Below are 26,630 nucleotides of genomic sequence, written 5' to 3'. Positions count from 1 at the left end.
ATTCCTCTTTGAACAAGCAATGGAAGCGCCCTCGGATCTCGTAGTACACTGTGCATTTGTATAAGTAGTGCTCTGTCTTTGGCAAGAGTTGACAAAACTAGCAAATCTTGTCCACTGGGGGGAGGGGTCTGCACTGTATCTACTTGAGTTGGTGTGAAGATGTAGGGAGCTGTCCAATGGTGCATCATACACCACAAGACGGGTCTGCATCCATGTATCTTGGGCAAACAACAAAGCCACTAGGGGATATGTGTAGAAGATGCTTCCGGTAGAAAGCCATCTTCGTCACCACAGAGAGAGAATGTTGGCAACAATCGTGATGAAAGAAGATGAGCAGCACATGTTTTTTGGGGGGGGGGGGGGGGATGGGAGTATAAATAGGTGCCAATACCCAAAACTGGCTGACCAGCCCTTGCAGTTACATTTAGTGTAGTTCAACCAGGCTGAAATGTTGCCACCCCTGATGGACCTGTCCCTACTAGTGTGAATGAAGCCCAAGGTCGCAGACCTTGGGGAGTGGCTGAAGGCCCAACAATCTCATGTGATGGAGCATAGAAGCCTAAGACAGAGGTTTCTCACCAGAGCAAGAGTACTTTGGGCCCTAGTTGTCAATGCATAGCACTTTTGGACATGTTTATGGAAAGCTTGTAAAGAAATACCCTAACACAGAAACACGAATATAATTGTACGGCAAAGCACAAACTAAATAGAACACAGTTACGGTTAGGGTAACTCAGAGCCAATGAACACTGTGAAGATCATATGACATAAATGAATGAATCTATATAATACAATGCTCATGCAGCAAACACACTATGCAGTGAATGAATATTGACCCCGAACTCTTGTGTCTCGAGGACCGAGGTAGAGGTAATGAGTGGAAACCGTGTCATACTCTTGATGGATCCTGAAATGCAGCCAGGCAGCAGCGGCAAACACAGCAGTAGATGTAGGATTTGGGTCAGAGACGAAGCAACTAGGAGAGAGAAAACTGCAAAATGCAGCCTACAGATGATGGTGACAGCCTGGGCAGCAGCTGGAAGTACCAAACACAGCAAATTGGAGGTCGTGGAGTGCAGGACAGCAGGTGGAGAGGCCAAAATGCATACTACAGATGATGGTGACAGCTTGGGCAGCAGCTGGAAGGACCAAACGCAGCAAATTGGAGGTGGTGGAGTGCAGGGCAGCAGGTGGAGAGGCCAAATGAAGCTGAGTTTTACAACACTTTTCATTATCGGCTTGAGTTGTATTTGCATCTAAGCAGTTCATTCTTGAGGTTTCAGCAATTTTTTACATTATTCTTTGGTCTGATGGTGGTTATTGCACTTGAGAATTGTCTTCGGTGGATGATACACTCTCAGAACTTCCTCAGCTCACTCCCTCAAGAGTCATTGTTTGTTGGATTGCTCTACATTTGAGCATTGTGTACAGTCACTCATTTACATTAAACATTCATTCTTCAAATTCTACTGTTTTCCCATTTCTATGTTTCTCCGTTTTTCCGTTTTTCGTTTTGCATCTTGCCTCTTGCGGTTTTGTCTAAGCTATTTTGTTTTAGTTGTATTCGTACATTCTGTGTTTTCTCACTGCAAACCCTAGCATATCTTCACAACTTTCACTTATTTTCATGTTACATCATTCTTACTCTTGTGCTTTAGCTATATGGCTTCACCCACTGAGAGGAAGTGACTGCAGACCATGCTTTGTTCAAGGTATGCATTTTTAGCTATGCGGCAAGCTTTTAAGCAATACGAGTAGGTAGGAAGTATGATGGAAGAACTTTGATATTACCAAGGGCGTGTAAGAAAAGATCAAGATATAGAATGCAATCTAAATAGAATCTTATTTCTAGCCTCAAGAGAAATTTACTCTTTCATTTCATAACAACTAATCACAACCTTTGCATCATAGCTCATAGTAGCCCTTGAGTTTTTGCTTCACATCATGTTTGTTAGAAGCCTCTAGTCACTTGGGTTGTATGTATCAAGCCACAACTAGTGTGATATGATGGTGGATATTATATCATACTTACTAAGAGTTATGGTGCACCTCACTTGGGTTATGGAGTTGTGTTTGAGGGAGTTTGTAGATATATCCAATCACACTTTGAAGCCTCTAGCTGAGCCCAATTTGTATCAACATGGTTTGATTAATATCTAGCTTGAAATGCAAGTAAATGCATCTCTACAACACCTAGTCCTATTTACGTACCTTTGAGAAAGGTAAAAAATTATTCTATTAGTTTGCAATTTATGGAAATCTCTCTATGAGCTCATTGTTATTGCAAGGAGATGTTTGTACCTACGCTTGTATAATAGTCATTGCCTCCTATAATTATATTCATCACATTTGCACCATTTAGGCTTTCACTCTCGTCTCTTGCATCTCTATTCTCACTCCCATCATTGGTGTTAATCATGCCCAACTTCATTTTTCTTGAGAACCCACCATAGCAATACGCTTCCCCTCACGTACAGGCTCAATCTCCTTGTACAAATTGTCAAAAGTGATAGAGTTTAAAAAGATTGTAATGACTTCCATTTTTTGTTAAGATTTCATTGTTAGGATCCTCGAGGGGGTTCTCTCTCTCTCTCTCTCTATATATATATATATATATATATATATATATATATATATATATATATATATATATATCACGTGCGTTCAAAGCCTATTTATAAATACCCTTATCTATGAGTTTTTCTTGAATGAAGCACAATCTTTTTTAATTCAATATCTAAACGAACCCTTTATATGACACCCTTATGTATGTAAAAAATGTATTAAAATAGTATTTAAAAAATCCCTTATTGTGAACCCACGTGATACACACACATATTCATCAGTGACCCCCTTGAGTTCGGATCTTTCCTCTGCATCAAGATTTGCCATGTTGCCTTTTTTTTATTAAAACATCTTGGTGGAGCCTAGATATAAGAAATAAGGGAAGGACAATCTTCCTAGTTGGCGGCTTTAAGGGAAAGTCTTGTCCAATGAGCTGAACAAAGATATATTTTGGAGGAGTATACTTCCAAGACATGTAAGGCAATGCCATCTTTTTACATCCTTCTATGGTAAAGTACTACTCAAGCTCTTGCGAGGCTTTGTGCTCTCATTTGGCCTTTCTCCATACGTATTACATGTTTTAAACCCATTTTACTCATTGCTTTTATTTTTTTTAAAAGAATGGTTGTTTTGAGCTTTCTTCAGGGCAATGAGCTATATATGGTATGCATACACCCTTTTCTTGAAGCACCATATTACACTTTTATAAAGTAAATTTCTCTAAAAATGCTTTCTTCCATTGGAGTTTTCAACAAAGGAGAGTTTCATTCATAATGACCTCAGCGGCCCCACCCATTGAAAAAAATAAGAATTTCATTCACAATGGTGCCCACTGACAACAAAACACTGCAAACAACAAACACCTACACACACACACACCACCACCACCACCACCATCCACAGTACTTTTTGGCGGTGGGGGGCAAATGTCACAAGTACAATACAAGCCCTGTAAATATTTTTTCCCATTTTTGTGCCAAACTGATTTTTAAGTGATTCCTTGTATTTTAGGTGATGATGATTTGATGAGCAGAACAGCCTCATGGATAGCCTATTGATTGGGTTACCTGCATGTGCATGTATTTGTATTTATGTTTTAGGGTATCAAGAGGAAAAGGTATGGAGCAGACCCACTGTTTGTCACACATGCTGAGCTAGAGGAACTTGACATTACGACCTTGCAAAAGAAATATTCAACACACGAATTGAAAAATGATAGGCAGGAAGGGTTTGGAAGACATGCAAAAGAGCTTGAGGCTTCCCTGTTAAGAGGAAAAGAGAGACTTCAAGCAATTGCTCATTTATCTGGAGGAGGTTACCCTCTATCTGTCTTTTGCAAGGAGTACACCGATTTTCAATGTTTATATATTTTTTTGCAATTAAATTTCATTTTGATGCTATTAGTGGGAATTGGTGTAAAATTCAGTTCCCCTGGTTCATGTCATGAGTTTTAGTTTACTGGGGTTTCTTCATATTTTAGCATTCCAGAATTCTAGATTCATCTTGCAGCATAAAAGTCCCTTAGTTGCATGCCAAATGGCTACAAGTGCATGAATTGCAAAAACCAGGTTTTGAGATTGTTGAGTCTGGTGAGTGATTAGTGGGATTCTGAAAGGAAAACAAATGCCTGTTAGTTTTGCTAGCATATATAATTTGTGTTAGATTCTGGATAAATGTTAAACTGAATTGAGGCAATGAAAAGGGAGATTAAGTTTTAGCTGATGTTACATGAACTTATAATTGAACATGCAATTCTGAAGAGACACATAAATGATGTCACATTATGATAAAAATTGATAACATCCATCCGGTAATTCCTTTCTGCTTGACGCAGTAGGATATCAAGTGGATCTTACAAAACTATGGAACATTGCTTGTCAGATAGATGGGACAGGTCAATAAATTTTTGAAATCCTTGACACAAAGCTCTAGGACATGCTGAAGGACAAGCTTGGTATGAGGGTTAGGATAGTTCATGGGTGTAAGACATGAATTTTATTGTCTATTTATGGTAGCCGACTGCACAGCCAGGTGAGCAGGGACATTTGTTTGTGTGAGGAGACAAGCCCGATCTTTCTTTTTGGACAAAGTTTAAAGACCTTGTGCAGCTGATTTTTCAGATAAGCAAGAGCATCTTGTTGGCAGTGTGCACATCCCGATAGTTACCAGCTTCAAAATACTGTCAACTTCTTGTCAGCCTGTTCATGTCTTGTACTGTTGCCATGGCCTCATTTTTCTTGCATTTTGTGTTTGTTTGCAGCATTTAATGTTTAGGCCACAAGTGCCTCCCCTTCCACACCCTAGACTTCACTTGTAAGGAGTGAACATGACACAGTTGCAGCTGGGAGGTAATTTTCAGCATCATTGCCTGGTACATTTGGACAGTGAGATGCCTTGTGGCTATAGAGCAGCAGCTTAATTTGACCTTTAAGACACTTGTACTTGGACTCAAACATCATCCATACTCTCAAAAAAGATGAAAGAGGTTTTAGGGGGTTCAAAGTGCATAAAGAGGATGTAAGGGGTCTTTCTAGGCATATGGGATTTGAGGCACCTTTGTCCATGTAGTGACAACATGATTTGGCATCAAAGTGCTAGCATTCCATGTATTTGTACATGTCATCTCCTGGTTATGAGCTCCATCAGAGTTTGATAGGGATGGAGGAGCTTTGACCAGCCTATTTGCATGAGTTCTCAGCCTGATGACATTAGTTTCATCCCTGTTCACACTGTTCGTGGCATTTTGTTAGGCTCTAGGAGAGCTCAGCAATGGACATTGGAGGAAAACTTAAATGTCTCAAGAGCTCGATATGCCTTCGACTAAACTACCTCTCACTTAATCGGCTCACACTCTTGCTCTAAACTATCTAAGATTGCTATGTTAAAGTGTGAGATAGCTGCTGGAGATACGTAGGCAAGCTCAATTGATTTTTTGATGCCTAGGGCAAAGAAAGAAATGAGCATATTTGGCTAAATTGGGGGTAGAGATATACCGGTGGTTTTTGGGGTGAGACAGCAAGAGTGCATGGGAGATGTTTCAAGAAAGGCAATCGGGCATCTTGATCACAACACTAGAGGCATGGTACAACCATTCAAAGAACCTATATGATGTGGAAGGTCAACTCCCTATGTCCTCTGGCAAGGACTCATCCATCTTGCAATTAATACTTTACTGTAGGGATGATGATAGAGGGGATTCTTAGATTGCAACATGGAAAGGTATAAGATCATGATGGCCTTGTTGGGAAACATTTTATACATGCATGTGAAGTTTGGGGCCAAGAATGTCACCAAGGATTCATAGGTTACATTGGCCATGATGATAGTGTTAGAAGTGGTGCAGCAATTTAAGCATAAACATGTGCTGAAATAAACTGCTGAACACAAGACAAAAGAAAAGAAAGAGATAACACAATACAGATGAGAACTCAGATGTATGCTCGGGAAATGGAATCCATATACCAAGACATGAGACAGTACAGATACAATTTGAGTCACCAGCTGTGGAGGCACTGGCACTTGCTCCCTCTCTCTAGGAACTGATAAGTGATGAATAAATGAATAAGTGGAGGAGGGAGCCAGACAATATATAGGACAAATAAATGCCCAAAATATGACTGGTCGGCCAGCATTAAATACTAGCCGACTAGCTGCAAATAATGCCAATCCATAATAAACAATGGCAAATAAAATGCCTAAATAATCTCTGATGCCAGCCTACTGAACCACAAGTCCAGACTCAACCATGAACTGACTAATCTGCCAACACCCTCTCTCAGATCATGGGTGATCTGATACAATACAATATACAATGATAATGTCGCATCATAGTACAAACAACAATGTCCGTCAAAGTAAAACCATGGATACCTAAATAGTGGGTCCGCAAACCACCATCAAGGTGCGTCGGAGAGAACCTGATGTTGATGTTGATCGTACCAGCTCCTGAAAGTAGAGAAGATCATAGCAGCTCTCAATGTCTGTCAACAATGCCTCTGATGTAGTGACCATCCTGTCACCAATGCCGCAGGGCAGAAATGACCATGGATTCCCCCTCTTTGGCTAGACCGCCAAAGTGTCCCCACATGTGAGCTCCAGACGAAAGCCACCCGCTCTCTGTCAAGTAACCAGCCCATCATGAACCTGGATGTCAATCCCAACTCCAGGATTTGTACCTGCCAGACTTCAGTCAATGCATCAGGGATGTCCCTCTTTGGATCCTATGCATCTGTATAGAAATATAAATGAGACGCGGTTGCCCCATCTCACCACCCTCTCACACTCCCTCTCTGGCACGGGAGAGTCGTGAGAGATGACCTCATCAACACCACTCGAAAGCAGTTGAGGAAGGGATGACCTCATCACCACCATTAGAAAGGAGCTGAGGAAGGGGCCACTAAGCCCTTCCCACGATCCAAAGAAGAGAATCCTTTCCACGCCTTGGACTTCGCCTTGGCGGGAGGATTGGAATCGGAATCTGAGGTAGATGATGACTCATTGGAGGAGGCCGCATCGCTCTTCGTCTTCTGCTCCTTTTTCTTCCTGGAAGCCGCTAACTCTTTGCAGTCCTTCCTTAAATGACCTTTCGTGCCATAGTGGTAACACTAGACCTTCAACTTCTTTGACTTCAAACCCCTCTCTGAAGCGGAAAAAGCCTCACCTGAGCCTCCATATAGCATAGCATCAATGGATGTGCATGGAGCAGCCATCTGTAGAGGATTTAGAAGAGAAGTAGAGAAGAGAAGGTATTTGGAGAGGGAACACAGCCAAAACATGAGCACAAACTACAAAAAAGCAAGAGTTCACATACAATATAATCCAAAATCTGATCAAAATAAGCCAATCCACAAATAAACAATGGCAAATAAAATGCCTAAATAATCTCTGATGCCAGCCTACTTAACCACAAGTCCAGACTCAACCATGAGCTGACTAATCTGCTAACAGATAGCATGGTTTTCACATAGGATACTATTCTTGTTGAAAGATGCATCCACATGGCTTGTTCTTTGGAGTGGTATACAAGAGGGTGGGCTCCACAAGCTAAAAGCTCTTGCCGTGCAGTCCTCATCGGCTCTTAGGCTACTTTGGCATGCATGTTATTGGTACTTGAACTTTGACTCTATTTGACATCCATCATGGAAGAAGATGGTGGAGGGCCTTCCAAAATTTTCCCCATCACTACCTTATGCCCTGGCTGTTTGAGGGGCAAATAGCATCGATGACCTTTTACTAAGATAGCCATAAGGAGCTTGAGTTGGTTCATCTCGACTTGTGTAGTCCCATGAGAATGGTTTCCCTCCGGAAGGCCAAATACCCAATGTTTGTGTGATTGATGATTTTTCTAGATACATGTGGCTCTACTTCTTAGAGTACAAATCCTAGGCCTTTTCCATCATCTATGATTGGAAGGTATTTGCTAAAAAAGAAAGCTTCTTTCAAATCCGAGGGGTTTGAGCCAACCATGGAGGAGAGTTTTGTTCCAAAGTGTTTGACAGGTTTTGCTAGGAGTGGGGATGCAGATTAAGTATACCAATTTGAATACACCATCCAAGAATGGTGGTGTTGGAGCTAACAAATTGGACCATGATGTTGTGGAGCCAACAAATCGGACCATACTGGAGATGGCCCACTCGATGCTGGAGCATCGAGGACTTCCTTGCATGCTTTGGGGGAGATAGTCTCTACCATAGTTTATATTTGCAGTAGGTCTCTGGCAGTGGCTTTGAAGGACATGACTCCATAGCATGTGTTCTTTGGCAAGAAGCCTTCTATCTCCCATTTTCACATCTTTGGAGGCGATGCTTATGTCCATGTGGACAAGAAGCACAGGGGCAACTTAGTTGAAGAAACACATCTTCATTGGTTATGGCTAGGTGAACAAAGGATATAGGCTTTATGACCCCAAGAAATGTAAGATTGTGGTGAGTTAGGAGGTGGCCTTTGATGAGGTTTTTGTCTCTGACTCTCTTGCCAATGATGCTTCTTCCATCAAGTGGATCTTCTTCGATTCTATCCCCTCCATTGTTGGCCCCACCATTATATTCAAGGATACCTCTTGGCACCACTACTTTGTTGCTACCTCTTCCTCCTCCCCCCCTCCCATCCTTGCCAGCTCCTTCTTTGAGTATTCGTATTTTATCCCTATCCTTTAGGTTTCTTTAGGGGATATTAGGTTTAGCACCCTCTCCATCATCCTATGCATTCTCTATTATCAGCCTAATTTGGTGCCTTCATTGAAACTTTGGCCTGCATGCGGGGACATAGATCAGTCCACATTGTATTGAATGTTCTATTTTTAGATTAGTGAAATTCTTTCCTTTTATTTTCTGTGTTCATATCAATCTTTCTCTTCTCTTCTCTCTATGCCAAATGAGAAAAGAAACCTCTTTTCAAATACCCCTCATCACTATCAAGCCTCCTCACTTCATTATCCTATTTGCTACCCTATGCCAGCATCATTATCGTCATTACGAATATCATCACTATCTTTATCATGATCAATGTAATGACCATCTTTCCATCTAAACTTCAATGCCCCTTTCCAAATTCATCACACTATCCATGTGCCATGAATGTGTGTGTGTGTGTGTGTGTGTGTAAAGCCAATATGGCCAATGAGACAATCCAGAGTACATCCATGCCTAATGCCATCTCATCAGTAAAGCGAAGATAATAGTAGAATAAGTGCCTATGAAACAATGCTGAAAATAAGTGCACAATGAGACAATGCTAGAGTGAAAGCATGTGTAAAGCCAATATGGCCAATGAGACAATCCAGAGTACATCCATGCCTAATGCCATCTCATTAGTAAAGCTAAGATAATAGTAGAATAAGTGGCCTATGAAATAATGCTGAAAATAAGTGCACAATGAGACAATGCTAGAGTGAAAGCATGCCTAGTGTCATCTCATCATTAGAATGAAAAAGAAGTTTTAATTTGACACTACTATTCATGGAATTGTGGTGGAGACTATGTGATGTAGCTGATCTCAAGATTTGTGCATGATGCCAGCCATGATGCGTCCCCTAACTGCTCAACTAATGTGCCTAGTGGTGAGTCTAGTGTCACATCATGATAGCTGTAATTCGAGTGTGGTGTGGCCTCCTCGATTGTGTTCTTGGTAGATGTAGTTGTTGTGCTCATTGAGGTGAAATGGCTTTTTCCAATGTGACTTTGTGGTGTCGAATAGAGGGTGTTAGACAGGGTGGCTCTATCTTTGCTAGGCTAGTAGTGTCTATAGGGTCTTGTAATATATCAATTACTGAAAATTCACCTCCTATTAAGGTTAAAGGGGAAATTTTTTTTCTCTTATCCTCCCATCGGCGATGGTCGAGCTGGAAGGGGAGAAGGGAATAGAAGGGCCAGCAAGCTCCTCGCTGGAGCTTGCTCGGCCTCACGGCCATGCGCACTCACACGAAGGAGAGGGAGGATCCCCCTCCCCTCCTATTTAAACCAAGCATCGTGAGGTGAGTGGGGCGGCCATTCTGAAATACCGCAGGCTGAAGAGAGGGAAGGCAGACGACGCTGCCGCCAGATGTGAGGGAAGAGAGGGTTCTCTGAGTGCCGTCGAGGACTAAAAGGAGGGAGGAGCCGCCACCTTCGTTCGCCGTGGACAGACGGTCCTCTCACACCTCACTCCTCCCCCCCCATGTAATCTTCTGGAAGTTCAGAAGCTTCCAAGGGAGGGGCCTCCTTAACCCCCCTTCCTGTGCCTCATCAAATCCCCTTTCCCCAGGTTTAATATCCTCTTAAGCCCCCTTTCTTTTGGGCTTATCACCCCACACACACCCCCCCCCCCCCCCCCCCCCCCCCCCCCCCCAAACCCAATGTTTAAAGCATTATATGCCCTTTCCATAGTTGGAATCCAACTCCCGTGTTTTTAATTTTTCTCTAGCCCCTTCCTCATTGGCCTCGGAATCATCCCCCCCCCCCCCCCCCCCCCCCCCATTTGCCTAAGGGTCCTTAGACCCTTACTTATAACCTTTAAGGTTCTATCTCCCTTGGAGTTTCCCCCCTTAGGGTTTTCCCCCATAAAAGGGTTTTGACCTTTAAGGTCTTATCTCCCCGGTTTTCCTTTAAATCCTCCTTAAGGCCCTTCCCTTGAGGCATCTTGAAACCCCCTATCGAAAAAACCCCCTTAAGCCCTTCCTTTGTGCTCTTGAAACCCAGGCAAAATACCCTTGGAGCTTTGTTCTTTTCCCCCACTCCAAAAAAAAGAAGAGAGTATTGAGGCCTTTTTAACACCTTCCTTTTCCGCTCAAAAGCCTCGAGGGAGCCCTCTAAAACTACTTTCGACGGACGGTGCGAGGGAGCAACGGTGGAATTTCAAAGAGGAGTTGTAAAGCTGCTTCCACGTCCGAAAGACTACAATTGCAATGCCTCCTAAGAAAGTCCAAGGCGCAGCCGCGGGAGGGTCGTCTCCCAGCATCCATGTGGATATCTCACCCCAAACCTAGGTTTTCCTCCCTAAATTTTTATTTGATATTGTTGTAATTTAATCATGCAAGGTTAATTATTAGAAATAGGATATATTTTCGTCCTAGTTGTTCACGACGAAGGAACTTAGACATCAATACTTTTAAATGAAACATGCAAATTAAGAAAGTATAAACACATTTCTAGCAAAGAGCTTATGCATTGAAATGAATTATAAGCTAGATTATTATCCATTAAAATAGTATACTTCGGGAGCCTAGGAGTATAAACTGCATCTCGCACTATTAACCCATATCGCAATGAATCATCATGGAAAGTGCAAAGCATGAAATGATTCCTACGATGCATAAACTCTATGAAATTATCGTTGTCAACTGTATAAATTAGCAAGAAAAAGGTTGCTTGGTAGCATGAATTTTATTCGCAAGATTATAGAAAGATTAGTTGGAATTAACCTGACCTCAAATCAATAATTTAGGGTTGAAAAATCAATTTACGCATAGACAACAAGTCATGTAGAAATGAGCCCGTAATTATTTTCTAGAGTTAAACAAATTGGCGTAAACCTAAAACACCTAAACCGCGGAATACTCGTTTGTAATGAGTTAAATTCCAAGAAACGCCTATACCTTAAATACTTGCCCACATTCACTGAATGTAGGGACAGTGAATTGTAATCGTAAAGTGAACTAGGGTTTGTCCCTGAGAAACTTACAAAGATGAAACTTGGAAACCCTAGGTTTAACGACGTCGGCCTAAAGAACTTGAAATAGATTGTTTCGTGACTCCATAGTCTCATAGTTCGATGCAGCACTTGCGCAACAAGTGCGGAGTCATATGATCTTGTGATTGGATCACAAGGGGATGACCAAGTTCTCGCAATGAAGTTGGCATGTCTTTACGCAAGTTATCTTGCAAGAGGATGAATAATCATCCTAATTTAGTGGTCTTTCTTGAGTAAAGAAGATTGATTGGAAACTAAAGACCAGCCGATAAACTGAAGTACCCAATGAACTTAAGGTTTGACCAAGGGTACGCCCTAACCCAAGATATAGGGGATCTTGCCAAGTTGCAAGTCATCCCGGATCGAGTGCTGGATGCATTCGGAAGGAAGGATTCATTCCTTAGCAGTTTGCCAACAAAAACGATCAATGGAAATGTTTGTGCTTGCTACAGATTTTAGAGCACTGTTTGGCTTTGTTTGTTCAATGAATTAAAAGATAAATGAATATCTATACTTCAGGTTGAAGGCCTGAAGGGAGAGACAGCTTCAGTTACCCCTGACTGCCTGCCTAACCCTAACCAAGGGGGTTGTTGACCGCGCTGGGAAAGTGGACCGAACCCGCCGTGAGAGGTCTCTCCGTTGAGTGCTACTTGGAGTAGGAGGACGCTTGGGTGCCAGGGGGGGCTCTGGCCGTAAATCCCTCGCCTTCCGGGCCTTGCACAAGAGGCTAACGTGACTCGGGATTGGATCTTGAGGCCCGCATACTAGTCTACGGGTGGAAACTTGGATTAGTAATCCTTGTGGATTGCTGGATAGCCTTCGGGCGGATTGTGGATAAGCCTACGGGCTGGACTCTTTGTATTTCAAAGATAAATATGATAACCTGTTAATAAGAAACTTGTCTGATATTGTTTTTCTATGTCAAGTGATAAGATTACGTGAAGGAACCAATGCCTAACGGGTTAATTAAAGAAGCTGGTTGTTACATGTTCAACTAATGTGTTAGGTAATTAAATAACTAAAACAACCCGAGGAAAGTGCGGAGGATGGGCCATAGGTCCGTCCTGCAGATGGGTGGTCCCGGTTGGCCGGGAACTTTTCTCAAATCACGATGGACAGCAGGAAAAATCGTCAAAGAACACGAGCAACAAAAGCGTTGACCTAGAGTTATATTTGAACCCGATTTACGCTATTTTAGGGGAACGGAATGGGACTATGCCTTATGGCAGAGAGGTTGAGCTTTGCATCCCTCTCGTTTTCCATTCTCCTTGAACCAAGTGCAGCGTGAATCAGCGTCGGACTTGGCGTTTCTGCGTAAAGTAGTTCGCTTGGGTCTGACGCTAGTTGCTGTTAGGAAATGACCAATCAGGAAAACCCTAATTCAGGTCGATTCTAAGTGGGAACGGCCGGAATACTTCCGCTACCTGGCAGACACGGAAAGCCCTAAATCGCAAACCCCGTAACATTCCATGGGAGTGCCGGGTGAAGCTTTTTAGACATCCCTTTTGATGGACTGCTAAGACGTGTCCTGAAAATACAAGTGGACACGGTACAGGTCTGATCTATGAAAAAAGTGCATTATCACTCTTTGTATGGGTCCCTCTAAGTGAGTTGGCCTGTTGTCTTGCAGTAGTATTCTTTGGCGCCTTTGAAGCTGTAAGAGAAAGAGACCTAGGCATTTGTAGTCGCTGTCCTCTCTAACACAATGAAGAGATCCAAAGCTATCACGAAAGAGGCAGTGTGATACCATCTTGTATGCCATAGTATATTGTACATTTGCATATGTAATGCTCCTTTGTCACATGCTCTTGGTGAAACCAGCCTTCCTTCCGTGGATGGGTGGTAAATCCTTGATTACAACTTAATTACAGCAACAAACAATTAATGCAAATCTGAAAATACAAATTTACCTACTGATCTTGGACAATGCACACCAGATTGGCCCCAAAATTAGCGCCCCTTTCGGTATTTCTTTAGCTTTATTAAAGAAAAAGTTGATTTACAATGGGATTCTCACGATCCCCTTCGCAATCCAAACTCCCCTTGCTATCCAAAGTGACCAACAAGTCTTCAATCTGATTTGCCCCTTGATTTGGGCACTTAATTGGCCTTCACCCACTTCATAGATGATGGAAATGCCCCAAATTCAATGGTTGTCAAGTTGTCCACCTGAATTTAGCTGAAAATCACCTTCAGCCTTGAGAAAATCCAAGTCTTGGAGCTTCCAATTTCTGGCACACTTTCGGAGGCTGCTGCTAAACCCTAATTTTTGTTGTAAATTAGGGTTTACAGCAGAGAAATTTGCAATTTCTTAGCCTCCAAGGGTCCAAATGTTGAGATATTCGGAGCAAAACTGTGAAGTAGCTGGGAAATGAAATAGAACACTGTAGAAAGAGAAAATTTAGAGTTTCTTTGCGAAGAATTGAAGAAAATCTGTCATTTACTATTGCTGCCCTATCTCAACAGCTTGTAGATGCAAAGAACTGAAGAAAATTAGTCATTTACTGGTGCTGCCCTATCTCAACAGCTTATAGATGCTGTTGCCTGTTGTAGATTGGTCTTCTCCAGCCCCTGGCTGCCTTAGAAGGTCCTCCAATGCTGCAAATCAGACCAGCAGCATCTCCACTCTCTCTCTTGCAGACTGAATACACTAAAAATGTCTCTCTCCAACCTCTAAAGATGTTTTTCAGTCTTACATGGGCATTTTTGACAAGTGACAACCTTCACAAATGATTTTTCTAGCATTATCCATAATTAAATATTAATTTTTAGTCTTAAATACTGAAAATTAATCTAATAATTATTTCGGTGCCTAGAAAAAGTCAGATACTTGCCAATAATTAAATTGGCTAGGCATCTTTCATTCCCGAGTCTCTTTGCACCTTCTTGGACTATCAAATTGACGTTAGGTATCATTAAACGCTACTTCTCTAGTGTTACAAATTGACACTTATGGCCAAATGAATGACCTAAGGCAACAACTTGCACTAGGTACCACCAAGTACTTGTGCGGTATAACTTATAGCAACTTTTTCCTTTGACATCCTGTGATTTTCTCGGGTCTTGGGCTCGTAGATTTACTTTAACCCTAGTTGCATCTCACGTGTGTAACATTTACTTAATCATGTGATTAAAAATTAATCCACATGTTAAGTGAGCTTGAAATTCTTGCAATCGTCCTTGGTTGCACTGCCAAATGCTTCAAAAGCGAAGTACTACACTGGAATTTTCATAGGGCACAATAGTCAACATAACATTGAAAAACCCAGTAATCAATGCAAAAACTGATCCAAAAAGTGACCATAAACGGCTCTCAAGCTGATCAAAAACTGAGCTGAATACCACTGAATATTAATGATCATACGTTGAAAACCAACATTCGATAATCAGCCCGTGATGATCATTAACTGGTTACACCCTGATGCTACACCAAGCATAACCAATGCCATACCAAGCATAACTGGTTACACCCCGAGCATAATGGATACAAATGTACAGTTTCAGAGCTGCAGTGAAAACCATACCGATCTGCATACCAAACATAGTGACTAGTACATTGAATAGTGATCTCTTGGTAAGTATATTGTTCAGCTATAGTACCCTAAATGTATGTTGAATACATTCGAGATCCACTACTTCTAGAGTTGTCCATTACTGAGGAGCGGAGGTGCTAGCTCCCTCACAAGCATCATGTAATACTTTGGACCTTTGCTCTACTGAACCTGATTGAGCCCAAACTAAAGTTGGCTCTAACTGGAAAGCATCAAGGTAAAGCTGCAACAAGTCAAAATGGTCTGTCAAGTCATCCTCCTCCATCCATTTGGCATCCATTGGTGAATAATTCTGAAACTTCACCAAGTACCTTCTGGAAACCTTAACCTTGACCTTTCTTTCCTTATGTGCCAAAATCTGCTCAGGTACCAAAATCTCATCTAGCTCCTCAACCTCAAGCTGAATTTCAGCAAACATATCCTCTGGCACATCACTATGAAAAGGCCTCAATAAATTGACATGAAAGGCATTGTGTATCTGCCAATGTGGAGGTAATTTCAGCCGATATGCCACATCGCTGATCTTCTCCAACACCTGGAAGGGCCCATAGTATCTCATACTCAACTTCAGATACAATCTCTCTTTACCCTTCATCTTTTTCAGCCATGCCTTTTCAAATTGCAGAAATATATAATCGCCACTTGCAAAGTGCAAAGCATACCTATGATGATTATTAGTTGGTCTCTTTTGCTTATCTTGTGGTCTTTGAAGCCCATACTTAACCTTCTGATAAGCTGCATCCATGCTTTCCACATGGCGATCAAACTGAAAGATATTATCTTTTGTGTGCAAAATAGGGGGTACTTTCTTACCACCCTCTACCACCTCAAATGGAGCTTTGCCCGTAGAACTATGTATTGTGTTATTGTAAGCAAACTCAACCAAGGGAAAATACTACTCCCACCGAGTCTTGTGGTCTGAAACATAGCACCTCATAAGATCTAACACTTTGAAATTTGCTTCCTCAGATTGATCATTTGTCTGCGGATGGAAGGATGATGAGAATTTGTATTCCACCATGGCTCCCTTTTGCAATAACTTGCACCATCCGTCGAAAGTAGTTTTAGAAGGCTTCTTCCTTGAAGTAGGGAATTCGGAAGGGGGTGATTCACAATCTTTTGCGGATAAGACCCATTAAAGCCATAGGAGGGGCTTAATGGCCTTGTAAAACTCGCACAAACAAGGAATAAAATAAAAGTGTGGAATCCCTTACGAGGGTTTTTGAGTGGGAAAGGGAGGTGTTAAAAAGACCCTCAACACCCTCTTTCCTTTTTCGAGTGGGGGAAAACAAAAAAACAAAGCCCCAAGGGTATTTTGCATGGGGAAAGGAAAGGGCTAAGGGGGAGCCCTTAGGGGGGATTTGAGATACGGGGGAGGGAAATAAGGCCCTTTAAGGGAGAACTTACAACAAAAAAAAAAACTATAGGGAAAAAGCTTTTGAGGGGGTGGAAAAAGGGGCCTAGGGGTTTAAAACATGGGGGGGGAAAAAGTAGCTTTAAAGACTATAGGTAAGGGCCTAAGGACCCTTACGGAAAATTTCGAGGGAGGGGGGTTTCAAGAGCACAAAGGAAGGGGGGTTAAGAGAAATTTTAAAACACGGGGAAGGGGGTTTCAAGAGCCACAGGAGGGGGGGGCTTGGAAGGTTTTAATACACGGGGGGGGGGGGGGGGGGGGGAATAGTAAGACCTTTAAGGTCTGAGTTCTTTTTTTTTTTTGGGGGGGGGAAGGGGCTTTATCGCACCCACATGAACAAGAGCCTACAAGGGCAATTTATGGGGGGAAAAGATGTAATATAAAGGCTTAAATAGGCCACATGAAGGGGGGCCTATTAAGGGCTTTAGAAGCTTCCCCAAGAAGCTTCTAAAGCTTCTGGGGGCCACATGGGAGGAAGGAAATAACGAATCAACGGCGGCGTGCTAAAATAGAGTCCATTGCAATGCTCTGCCCAGGCCTATCTGGAATAGGCAAGGGCTGCAAAAAACCCGGCATCTTTTGCCTATCATGCTTTACCTTCTGACATAGGATGCATGTCTTAACAAACTATTCTACATCATGCCTCAAAGCTGGCCAATAAAAGAAATGCTCCATTGCCTTGACTGTGGCATCAATATCTCTGTGTCCTGCATACGGAGGAACATGACTTTCAGTGATAACTCTAGGCCTTGACTGCTTTGTGACACAGCGTCATCCATGCATCATCAGAAATCCATCTCTTAGTACAAAGTGTCCATGCCTTTGGCCATTGCAAAGTTGATCATAAACATTAGCAAAGTTCGAATCAGCAACATATTGCTCTTTCATGGCATTCAACTCAGTGTGATAAACCATATTGACAGCCGACAACTGAGGTTTACGTGACAATGCGTCACTTTTTCCACTCTTTCTTTGCGATTTGTTCCTCTTTCCAGCCCTATTTTCAGATTTGCCCTGATTTTCAGCTTTATTTTCAGATTTACCCTTTTTCTCAGCCTTTGACTCTTTGACATGTGACTTGGTATCATCATCGTGGAATCGTGCATCCTTTCCACACAGCAATGTGTTGGTTGTAGTAGTAGTTTCTATAAGCTGAGGCATGCTAGAAACAATGGACTTGATGCAAAAATCCCGAATACCCTTTGGCAAACCAAAAATATACTTCTCCACCTACTCATTGAGGGGTACTGTGCGATAAGAAATAACTGGCAGCAATGCATCTCAAAACTTCTTATTATACTGATCCAACTTCTTGCAGTCTTTGGAATTCAACTGATTCCAATCTGTCATAATGTCTACTTCAAAGGTACTTTTCAACCAATTTGAAGCAAACATTTGCTTGAACTGGATCCAAGAGGTAGGTAAATTCCCTTGAATAAGAAGTGTAGACCACCATTGCAATGCATTTTTCCTTAAAAAATGTGGTTGCCTTGCGTATCTTAGATGCCTCTGTGAAGCTGCCTCTAGAATCGGCTGCATCAAACTACTAAATAAAAACAAATGCTTTCAGCCTATCTTGTGCACCACTAAAAGGCTCAAACTTCATGCTTTTGCCACCTTCATCATAGTCCTTCGGCGGACCTATGGGAGTCAAGTTATCATAAATGGGCTACTGCAAAAAGGGTGTATTGGCTGTATTTGCATAAAAACCAGCACTATCTAAAGCACCTACATGATCAGCACCAAATCCTTGCGCTTCAACAGTCCTTGGGGTGCCGATACATATCCATATGGCCCGCTTTGTGCCCGAAGCATCATGCCTATGCTGCCATACATGGTGTTAGGCATTCTACTTGCATTACCCTGATACATTGGGTGTTGTGAGCCATGCATTGGCTGCTGCATACCAAAGGGATTTGAGCCATACATTCCCGTATGCGGTGCCTTTCCAACAATAGCATGATAAATGGTACCACCACCAAAGTATCATTGCCGTTCCATGCTTGCATGTGCATAATTGCCTTGCTGTCCATGTTCGCATGGATTGGCACTACCAAGTTGGCCATGCATTTGCACTTGCTGACCCATAGATACCAATTGTTTGTGCTCATCAGGCATTTTGGGCTCTTCTAAAGAAGGCTTAGGCATTTCCTTTGGTTCTAGTGGCTGTCCCGAAGCTGTAAAAGGTGTCTCTTTCTCTTTGCCTTTGCTGTCCTTTGAGGCATTCAAGAATCGAGTAAACTAGGGATCCTTTACCAATTCAACAAAAAGATTTGCTGTTGTACGCATTTGATCCTTGAAGCTATCATCAAATTCTTCAGCCCCTTGCTGGTCATCAGCCTCTTTATGCATTAAAGTGCCAACATTTGCGTCATTTCCCACATTTTCAGCATGTTGTCCATGTTGGGAACCATGCCCAACATCAGTCATTGCATTTTTCCCTTCACCACGTGATTGACCAAGGAGTGATGCACCCTCTTCACTTGATCCCGTATCACCATGTGAAGACATGCTTGTTGTAATTCACTGTTGAGAACAATTTCAGCAATAATGCAATAGTCCCAAGTTGCATTCAAGTACCACGGGTCCACCAATTCATAGGATTTGATGGTATCTTGGCAACGGAACCATGAAACCAGCCTTCCTTCCGTGATGGGTGGTAAATCCCTGATTATAACTTAATTACAGCAGCAAACAAATAATGCAAATCTGAAAATACAAATTTACTTACTGATCTTGGACAATGCACACCCGATTGGCCCCAAAATTAGTGCCAGTTTCGGTATTTCTTTAGCTTCATTGAAGAAAAAGTTGATTTACAATGGGATTCTCCGGATCCCCTTCGCAATCCAAACCCCCCTTGCTGTCCAAAGTGACCAACAAGTCTTCAATTTGATTTGCCCCTTGATTCGGGCACTTAATTGGCCTTCATCCACTTCATAGATGATGGAAATGCCCCAAATTCAATGGCTGGCAAGTCCACTTGAATTTAGCTAAAAAACACCTTCAACCCTGAGAAAATCCAAGTCTTGGAGCTTCCAATTTTTGGCACGCTTTCCGAGGCTGTTGCTAAACCCTAATTTCTACTATAAATTAGGGTTTACAGTAGAGAAATTTGCAGTTTCTCAGTCTCCAAGAGTCCAAATGCTGAGATCTTCGGAGCAAGGTTGTGAAATGGCTGGGAGATGAAAGAGAAAGCTGTAGAGAGAGAAAATTCAGAGTTTCTTCATGAAGAACTGAAGAAAATCTGTCATTTACTATTGCTGCCTTGTCTCAACAGCTTGTAGATGCAAAGAACTGGAGAAAATCATTCATTTACTATTGTTGCCTTGTCTTAACAGGCTGTAGATGCTGTTGCCTGCTGTAGATTGGTCTTCTCCAGCCCCTAGCTGTCTCAGAAGGTCCTCCAATGACTGCAAATCAGACTAGTAGCATCTCTTCTCTCTCTCTTGTAGGTTGAATACACTAAAAATGTCTCTCTCCAACCTCTAAAGATGTTTTTTAGTCTTACATGGGCATTTTTGACAAGTAGCAACCTTCACAAATGATTTTTCTAGCATTATCCATAATTAAATATTAATTTTTAGTCCTAAATACTGAAAATTAATCTAATAATTATTTCGGTGCCTAGAAAAATAATTTGACTTGCCAATAATTAAATTGGCTAGGCATATTTCATTCCCGAGTCTCTCTGCCCTTCTTTGACTATCAAATTGACGTTAGGTATCATTAAACGCTACTTCTCTAGTGTCACAAATTGACACTTCTGGCCAAATGAATGACCTAAGGCAACAACTAGCACTAGGTATCACCAAGTACTTGTGCGGCATAACTTATAGCAACTTTTGCCTTTGACATCCAGTGATTTTCTCGGGTCTTGGGCTCGTAGATTTACTTGAACCCCAGTTGCATCTCACATGTGCAACATTTACTTAATCATGTGATTAAAAATTAATCCACATGTTAAGTGAGGCTTCAAAAATACATGTCCTCATGACACTCAGTTACAAAGCTAGCAAATCCTATCCTCGGTTTAGGTATCTGTCCATCTATCTGTTTCCATTTGTAGTGTGAAAGGAGATGCAAAATTGTTGGATAGCAGTCCATATGCCAAGGTAGAGATGGGTGTCCATGTATGATGGCCAAATAGTGAATCCATCATTAGAGAGCAGCAAGAAGTGATGGTAGAACTCCATCCTCAATCCTAGAGGGAGTGGTGGGTGGGTCCATGCCCTTATTGTGTCAGTCCTCAAGATATCAGCTCTGATCACCTAGTTCAGTTTTGATTGGCTGAGAGAAAGTGTATGGTAGTTAGGATTGTAGTCAAAAGGTGGGAGGTGGTCAATATCCAAGCCATGTAGGCCCATCCAAATAGTCATTTGTGAAGATCAATAGTCCTCACCCTCTACTGCTAGCTATCTAGATGAACTCAGTGCCAATCTAAAGTATTTGTGCAAATCTGTGAGTATTTTTGTGGTGGGAGCTCCCATAGTCTATGCCAAAAAGTTATTGCTTTTAAGATTGCCTCCTTGACTATAGGCACTGCCCCCAACATTGCTCTAATGATGTGGTGTGGGATGAAGGGTATTCATATGTGTTATCATCATGATTAGTGGCCTCTCTATGGTACCCCAACCATCATAATAATCTTTATTTCCAGTTTGGTGAGTGACTGGGCTGAGGTGCACGTGGTACAAGCTGTGTAGCTCCATACCTTTGCTCCATATAGTAATGTAGGTGGTGTGACTAGGTGTCAAATGACCATAGTTTGGTGTGAGGCTTCTGGAATGTGCATATGCTCAATTCCAGGAACCCCAAACTAAATTGTGGTTGTTTGATACATTGGTTACCCCAGCCTTCTTATACAAATCCCCATGTTGGAGCTTCAGGCATACAAAGAGAAGCTTTTGAGGAGCAGGACAGAGACAGAGGCAGGACAAAGATAGAGGCACACCCTTCTCATGGGCCTTCCATCCATCCATCAAGGTGAAGCTATTGCAATGCTTGTATGATATCTTGTCTAGTAACTCAAAGTGCGATGCAAAGCTAGCGAGCTAGCTCGTATGCTGTAGGGGTAGCATTGAGTGAGCTAGTGCTGAAAAACTTTGTAAGAATCGCTAGCTCACCGGCTCTGCCTGTCTTTGTCCTGCTCACTAGATGTGGAACTTTTAATTTAATGGCATGATTAGAAGTAAAACTTCTAATTTAATGGCCAAAAGATTGCCAAAGGCATTTTGAGGCAGGAGGGGTGACTCCTGGCTGAGGAGAGCTAAGGAACAACATCGTAACCTGCAAGAACAGTATCATAATCATTCAAGGAAGTATTGTGACTAGCAGAATAACATCCTGGCAGCTGGGAGCATCTTGTTGCTGATTCAGATTTGGCTGCATGTCATCTCGTTCGGCATTGACTTATCTTGATCAGATCAAGGTTGAGTGTCATTTTCTCTTTGTCCTTCTGGCGATGTTTTTATTGATCAGACCTGATTAGGGCTGTGTGCTGCAGTAAATGACCCTGCATGTGGGTAGACATCGGTTTTCAAAGAGAATAGAATAGTTTTCTGCTGTCTAAATCCTCCAGAGTTCGAAATTTGACATATATGCAGTGTCTGCAGGCCATGGAATCAGTGACGGGGAATGGTGATGCATGTGGATGCTTGATAGAGAGTAATCAGATTAGTTTTGTCATGTAAAAGATTACTTTTTGTGAAAGGCATAGCTGGCCAAGTCAAGGGGACAAATCTTGACTGATTTAGAAGAGCATGCATTAAGGATTCCGGGGTTTAAGGGTGACATCTTGGCTGTAGTTATTGTGCTTTCCAGAAGCGGTTTTTGAGCCAGCACTCATTGGCAGAAATGAGCCTGGAAAAAATTACCAGCTGAGCATCAGCTTTTGTACTTCTAGTGACAACTCTTCAGTAATCTGAAAGAAATATGGCAAGGGGCGAGTACTCTAGCTCCATTGTTGCGAGTTATTTGTTTGCTTAATTATACCTGCGTTCATTTTGCTTGTTAGTTTGTGTTACTACTACCCTTCAGTTGCATTGAAGGGCAGTTTCATGAATCTGTGTTTGTTTTTCAGGAAGTTCTTGCAGGAAGCCACTTATCAAAAACATGGAGCACGGTAAGCTAGACATTGGCATGACACCACAGGCAAGTCTTGGTAAACTGGAATACTAGAACAGTGCTGCTGGTAAAATGATAACCCAGATCCGTAATCTTCTTGTGCAATAAACATTTTATATCCTGTCAATATTCCAGAGTGAATGAATGGGCCTTTCATGTTTCTAAATCTACTAGTTTGTCGCCATGATGCGTATACTGCATAACAGGATCGAGTCAGGCTGAGTGGGAACAAAGAGACATCCAGGACTGCATGTGAGGTGTTTTTAAAACGTGCACCAGAGGTTCTTGATTTACACACCTACCTAGACCATAGGTCAAACAATCCAGAATCTCCATTGGCTAATCTCGATTCTTCAGAAATTAAAGATTCTGGTCAAAGTGAGCCTTGCATTGTCAATAATGAAGAGGGGAGAGTAAGCTCAAAAGGATTACTGGAGGTAACGGAGCAGGAAATCATTTGCAATCGGCTCTCAGAGGAGGAAATTCGAGAGCTTCCTGGTGGGAAGTTCGCAAATTATTTACCTGGAAATCCTTCACATGTATGCTCTCTTAAACTCTTCACCAGCATGCTGTAAATCCAGTGGTCTGTCGAATTTCAGGCTCAATAAGTGTGAACATAGTTCTATTCAATAATGTTCCATTTAATATTGCAATTTTTCCCTTTCCTGATATATAGAAATTTGTTCTTATAAGGTTTTATATATCAAGAACCTGGCAGCAGATGTTACCCAGGCAGACCTAGCAGCACTGTTCTTGAGGTTTCAATCTTCAGGAGGACAACAGCTCATGTTTCGGCTCATGCAACAGGGTCGCATGAAAGGCCAGGCCTTTGTTACATTCCCAGGTCATGCATTCTTCTTTTATGAGACTAATTGCAGGAGTGTTGAAACACTTGTTTGTGCTCAATTTACTTGTATGTCCTGTTTTTTTTTCAGATAAGGATACATCATGTAGGGCATTTCAGCTTATAAATGGTTACAAGCTTAAGGGTAGGCCCATGGTCATTGAGTTTGGTCGAGTGAATTCACATGGCTGAGCAGTGTGCAGACTATAGAGGAGCTAAGCATTATGCAGAACAGGGGCTTGGGAATGGCCCACAACATTTGCATGTCTATTGTATTGTTGATCATCATCTAAAACAGAAAGATGCTTCCATGAAACACCCGTGAAAACAACAGATCCTCCTAACTAGGGAACTCCAAGACAGATAGATGTCCTATAGCAATGTTCAGGCTCACAGATAATAGGAAAGCATCCTTTGTAAATTTGCCTCAACTCCAATGTAACATATGTGATTGAATTTCAGGTTAACAAAATACTGGAAAAGTGCTGAAGTGCTTGCATCAAAATCGGGTTGTTTTTTCAGCTGTTCTCTATTGATATGGAAAAGAAACTTGTATTAGAAGGTTCCTTGGCAGGTTCATAGAATATCTATCTTTTGAAGAATAAAAATAAGTCTATGAAAGACACTAATGTAAAACACACAACATATATCCCATATAATGACGTGAAGCAAACATAGGGCCACATCCTGTATGTTAGGATTGGGTGCATGACACTAGGCCGTGGATGCCATGATCAGTGAAAAATACCAAATGACAGATTGGTGCTGAGCCTCTCTGCTCAACTAGCTCGGAAGCTGGTGTATTATGTTTGTATGAGTATACACCATCAACCACTGAATTGTAAGCTATCTTCCTCTTCAGACCCTGATGCCTGCCCCTACCCTCTCTTTGAGTCAGTCATTTCCTCTCCCCCTTCCAATCCACTGCTTTCTATTTGTGCCTTCTCCCTACGTGCTATGTGAGCTTTTATAAAGCAACTTCTGTTCGAAGTGTGGTGGCCTGGAGTGTTTGAGAGAGTGTTGTGTGTTTTTGTAACATCATCGATCATGCACTTATGTAGTAATGAGACAATATAAAGCATAAACAATAGTAACAAGGACAAGGGAAAATAAGTTAATCATGATGGAGATCACACGAGTTACCCCAAAGTAAGCCACCAAGAACTCTCACAAGTTGGGACCATGAGTGAAGCACCAACCAAGAGGTAGGTGAAGAGTGAGTCTAGCACATGATGTTTGGGATGCAAAATAGAGTTGCCTTTATATAGGCTACAAGGGAACAAAACCCTAGATGATGAGACTCTAGAGGATAGGACTCTAGGATGAGACTCAGAGAAGTCAATATGAGCATCTCACGAGAGAGACCCTCATAGCACTTTATAGAGTAGCATGCATATTTCTAACACTCCCCCTTGAAACTTTGTAAATGCTAGGAGCCAAGAGATTACAATGATACAAAGAAGTTAATAAAGTGTTGGAACCATGGGATGCCCAGTCTTGCGCATATATTGGAGTTGCCTCATAGATAGCACAAAAAAGAATTCCCAAGTATGAAGCACGAGTTTCCTCATCTCCCCACTTGTGGTACCTCACCAATGTCTTGGCTAGTCCATGCAATCGCCACACAAAGCTCAAAGATCATTCAATAATTGTCAACCATGTATGGTGTTTGAAAGGCCACACATTGTTGAATAACCAAAATAAGGTTCCACATCACTAATCATGGCAAGGACTAGACTAAAAAGCAATTTCCCAAGCACCAACATTAGATTTCTTGCAAGGAAGTGAAAACAAAGGTGCATCCAAGAGGCATCAAACACAAAGCACTCCTCAAGGTGTGTGTCATACATTTCTAGGGAAGGCACTAGTTGCCACCTCTGAAACACTTCTTTAGTCTCCCCTTTGATCGGGTGAACTAGGAAGCTATGACCATGAGGCTAGAAAGGAAGTTCCAAGGTGAGAAAGGCCAAACTTGCCACTACATTCTAAATCAAAGGCTTCGTCTTAGTAATTCTAGTTGAATATTCCATAGGTTGGGTTTTCTTGTGAGGAGAATCTCGAGCCAAAAACCCCTCATCTCAAATCCAACAATGTCTTTTTCTTCTTCTCCCCATTGTGAGAGCATTAGTGGGGATATCCCTTGCAAATTTCCTTTTGCTTGCATTGATAACTATTCATCAAGTATTAAAGCACTAACTTCTTCTAAAGACGTTGAGTCCTTGCCACAATGAATTGCTTTTGCAAATGTATTGAACTCATGTGGAAGCTTGCTCAAAACCAAAGCAATTGACTGGTTCTCATCTATGGCTAAGAACTAAAGTTGGAGGCTCTTCACCTTCATGAGAAAGGTTTGGGCCAAATCCTTGTGTGTAAGGGAGGTTGTAGAGTTGAGTTTGAAGAGTAATGGCATGAGAAGAGCCACATCATTCATAAAGCTCATGCAACACTCCTTGAACCTCATAAGATGTTTCCAAAGATAGAACAATAGGGGTTATCTTTGAAGTATCATGACTAAGGCTCCAAAAGCCTTGCTATCCATCTCTTGTCATGCTTCAAGTGACTTTGAAAATTACTCTTCTTGTCTCATCATCCTTTTGGATGCTCATAATGCTCTACATTGTCTTGTACACAAGCCATGACTTCATTTTTATCTTTCTTAATCTGTGGATTCATGGGTTGAGATCTAGAATGTTTGGATTGGCCAATTTGGATAGCTTGGTCAATCAAGGTCCCTCATGTAGACATAGACCATGGTTGTGCTAGGGTGTTCTTCCTAGATGTGGACTAGCTCTAAGGTTGCTTTGAAGCCTCATGAGTCCCCCTTATCCTCAAAAGCTCTAGTCTTGAGGATAGTCTCTTTGAGCCGTCGTATCTCTAAAGAGGCAATGAGAGCACCCTCGAACCTCATAATAAACTGAGCAGCATGATAGATGTAGTGCTCTTTTGTCTTTGGCTCTAATTGACA

At 41.9% G+C, this 26,630-nt stretch overlaps 1 protein-coding gene across 1 annotated transcript in view; it reads left to right on the top strand.

Annotated features, from left to right (window-relative positions):
* LOC148042140 (uncharacterized) overlaps positions 1-24,186 on the top strand; it is a 106,883-nt gene extending 82,697 nt beyond the window's left edge. The window contains exons 4-8 of the mRNA XM_087685615.1: positions 3,666-3,879; positions 22,778-22,848; positions 23,028-23,360; positions 23,515-23,665; positions 23,757-24,186. Coding sequence (XP_087541741.1) covers positions 3,666-3,879; positions 22,778-22,848; positions 23,028-23,360; positions 23,515-23,665; positions 23,757-23,857 — 870 coding nt within the window. The 3' untranslated portion in view covers positions 23,858-24,186. The remainder of the gene's footprint in view (positions 1-3,665; positions 3,880-22,777; positions 22,849-23,027; positions 23,361-23,514; positions 23,666-23,756) is intronic.
* The last annotated feature ends 2,444 nt before the right edge of the window (positions 24,187-26,630 follow it).

The sequence above is a fragment of the Lygodium microphyllum genome, chromosome 1, assembly GCF_053477565.2.
Source record: "Lygodium microphyllum isolate KBCC chromosome 1, Lygodium_microphyllum_v1.1.10, whole genome shotgun sequence".
Lineage (NCBI taxonomy): Eukaryota > Viridiplantae > Streptophyta > Polypodiopsida > Schizaeales > Lygodiaceae > Lygodium > Lygodium microphyllum.
The sequence above is the reverse complement of the archived record's forward strand: the minus strand, read 5'-3'. Positions and strand labels throughout refer to the sequence as shown.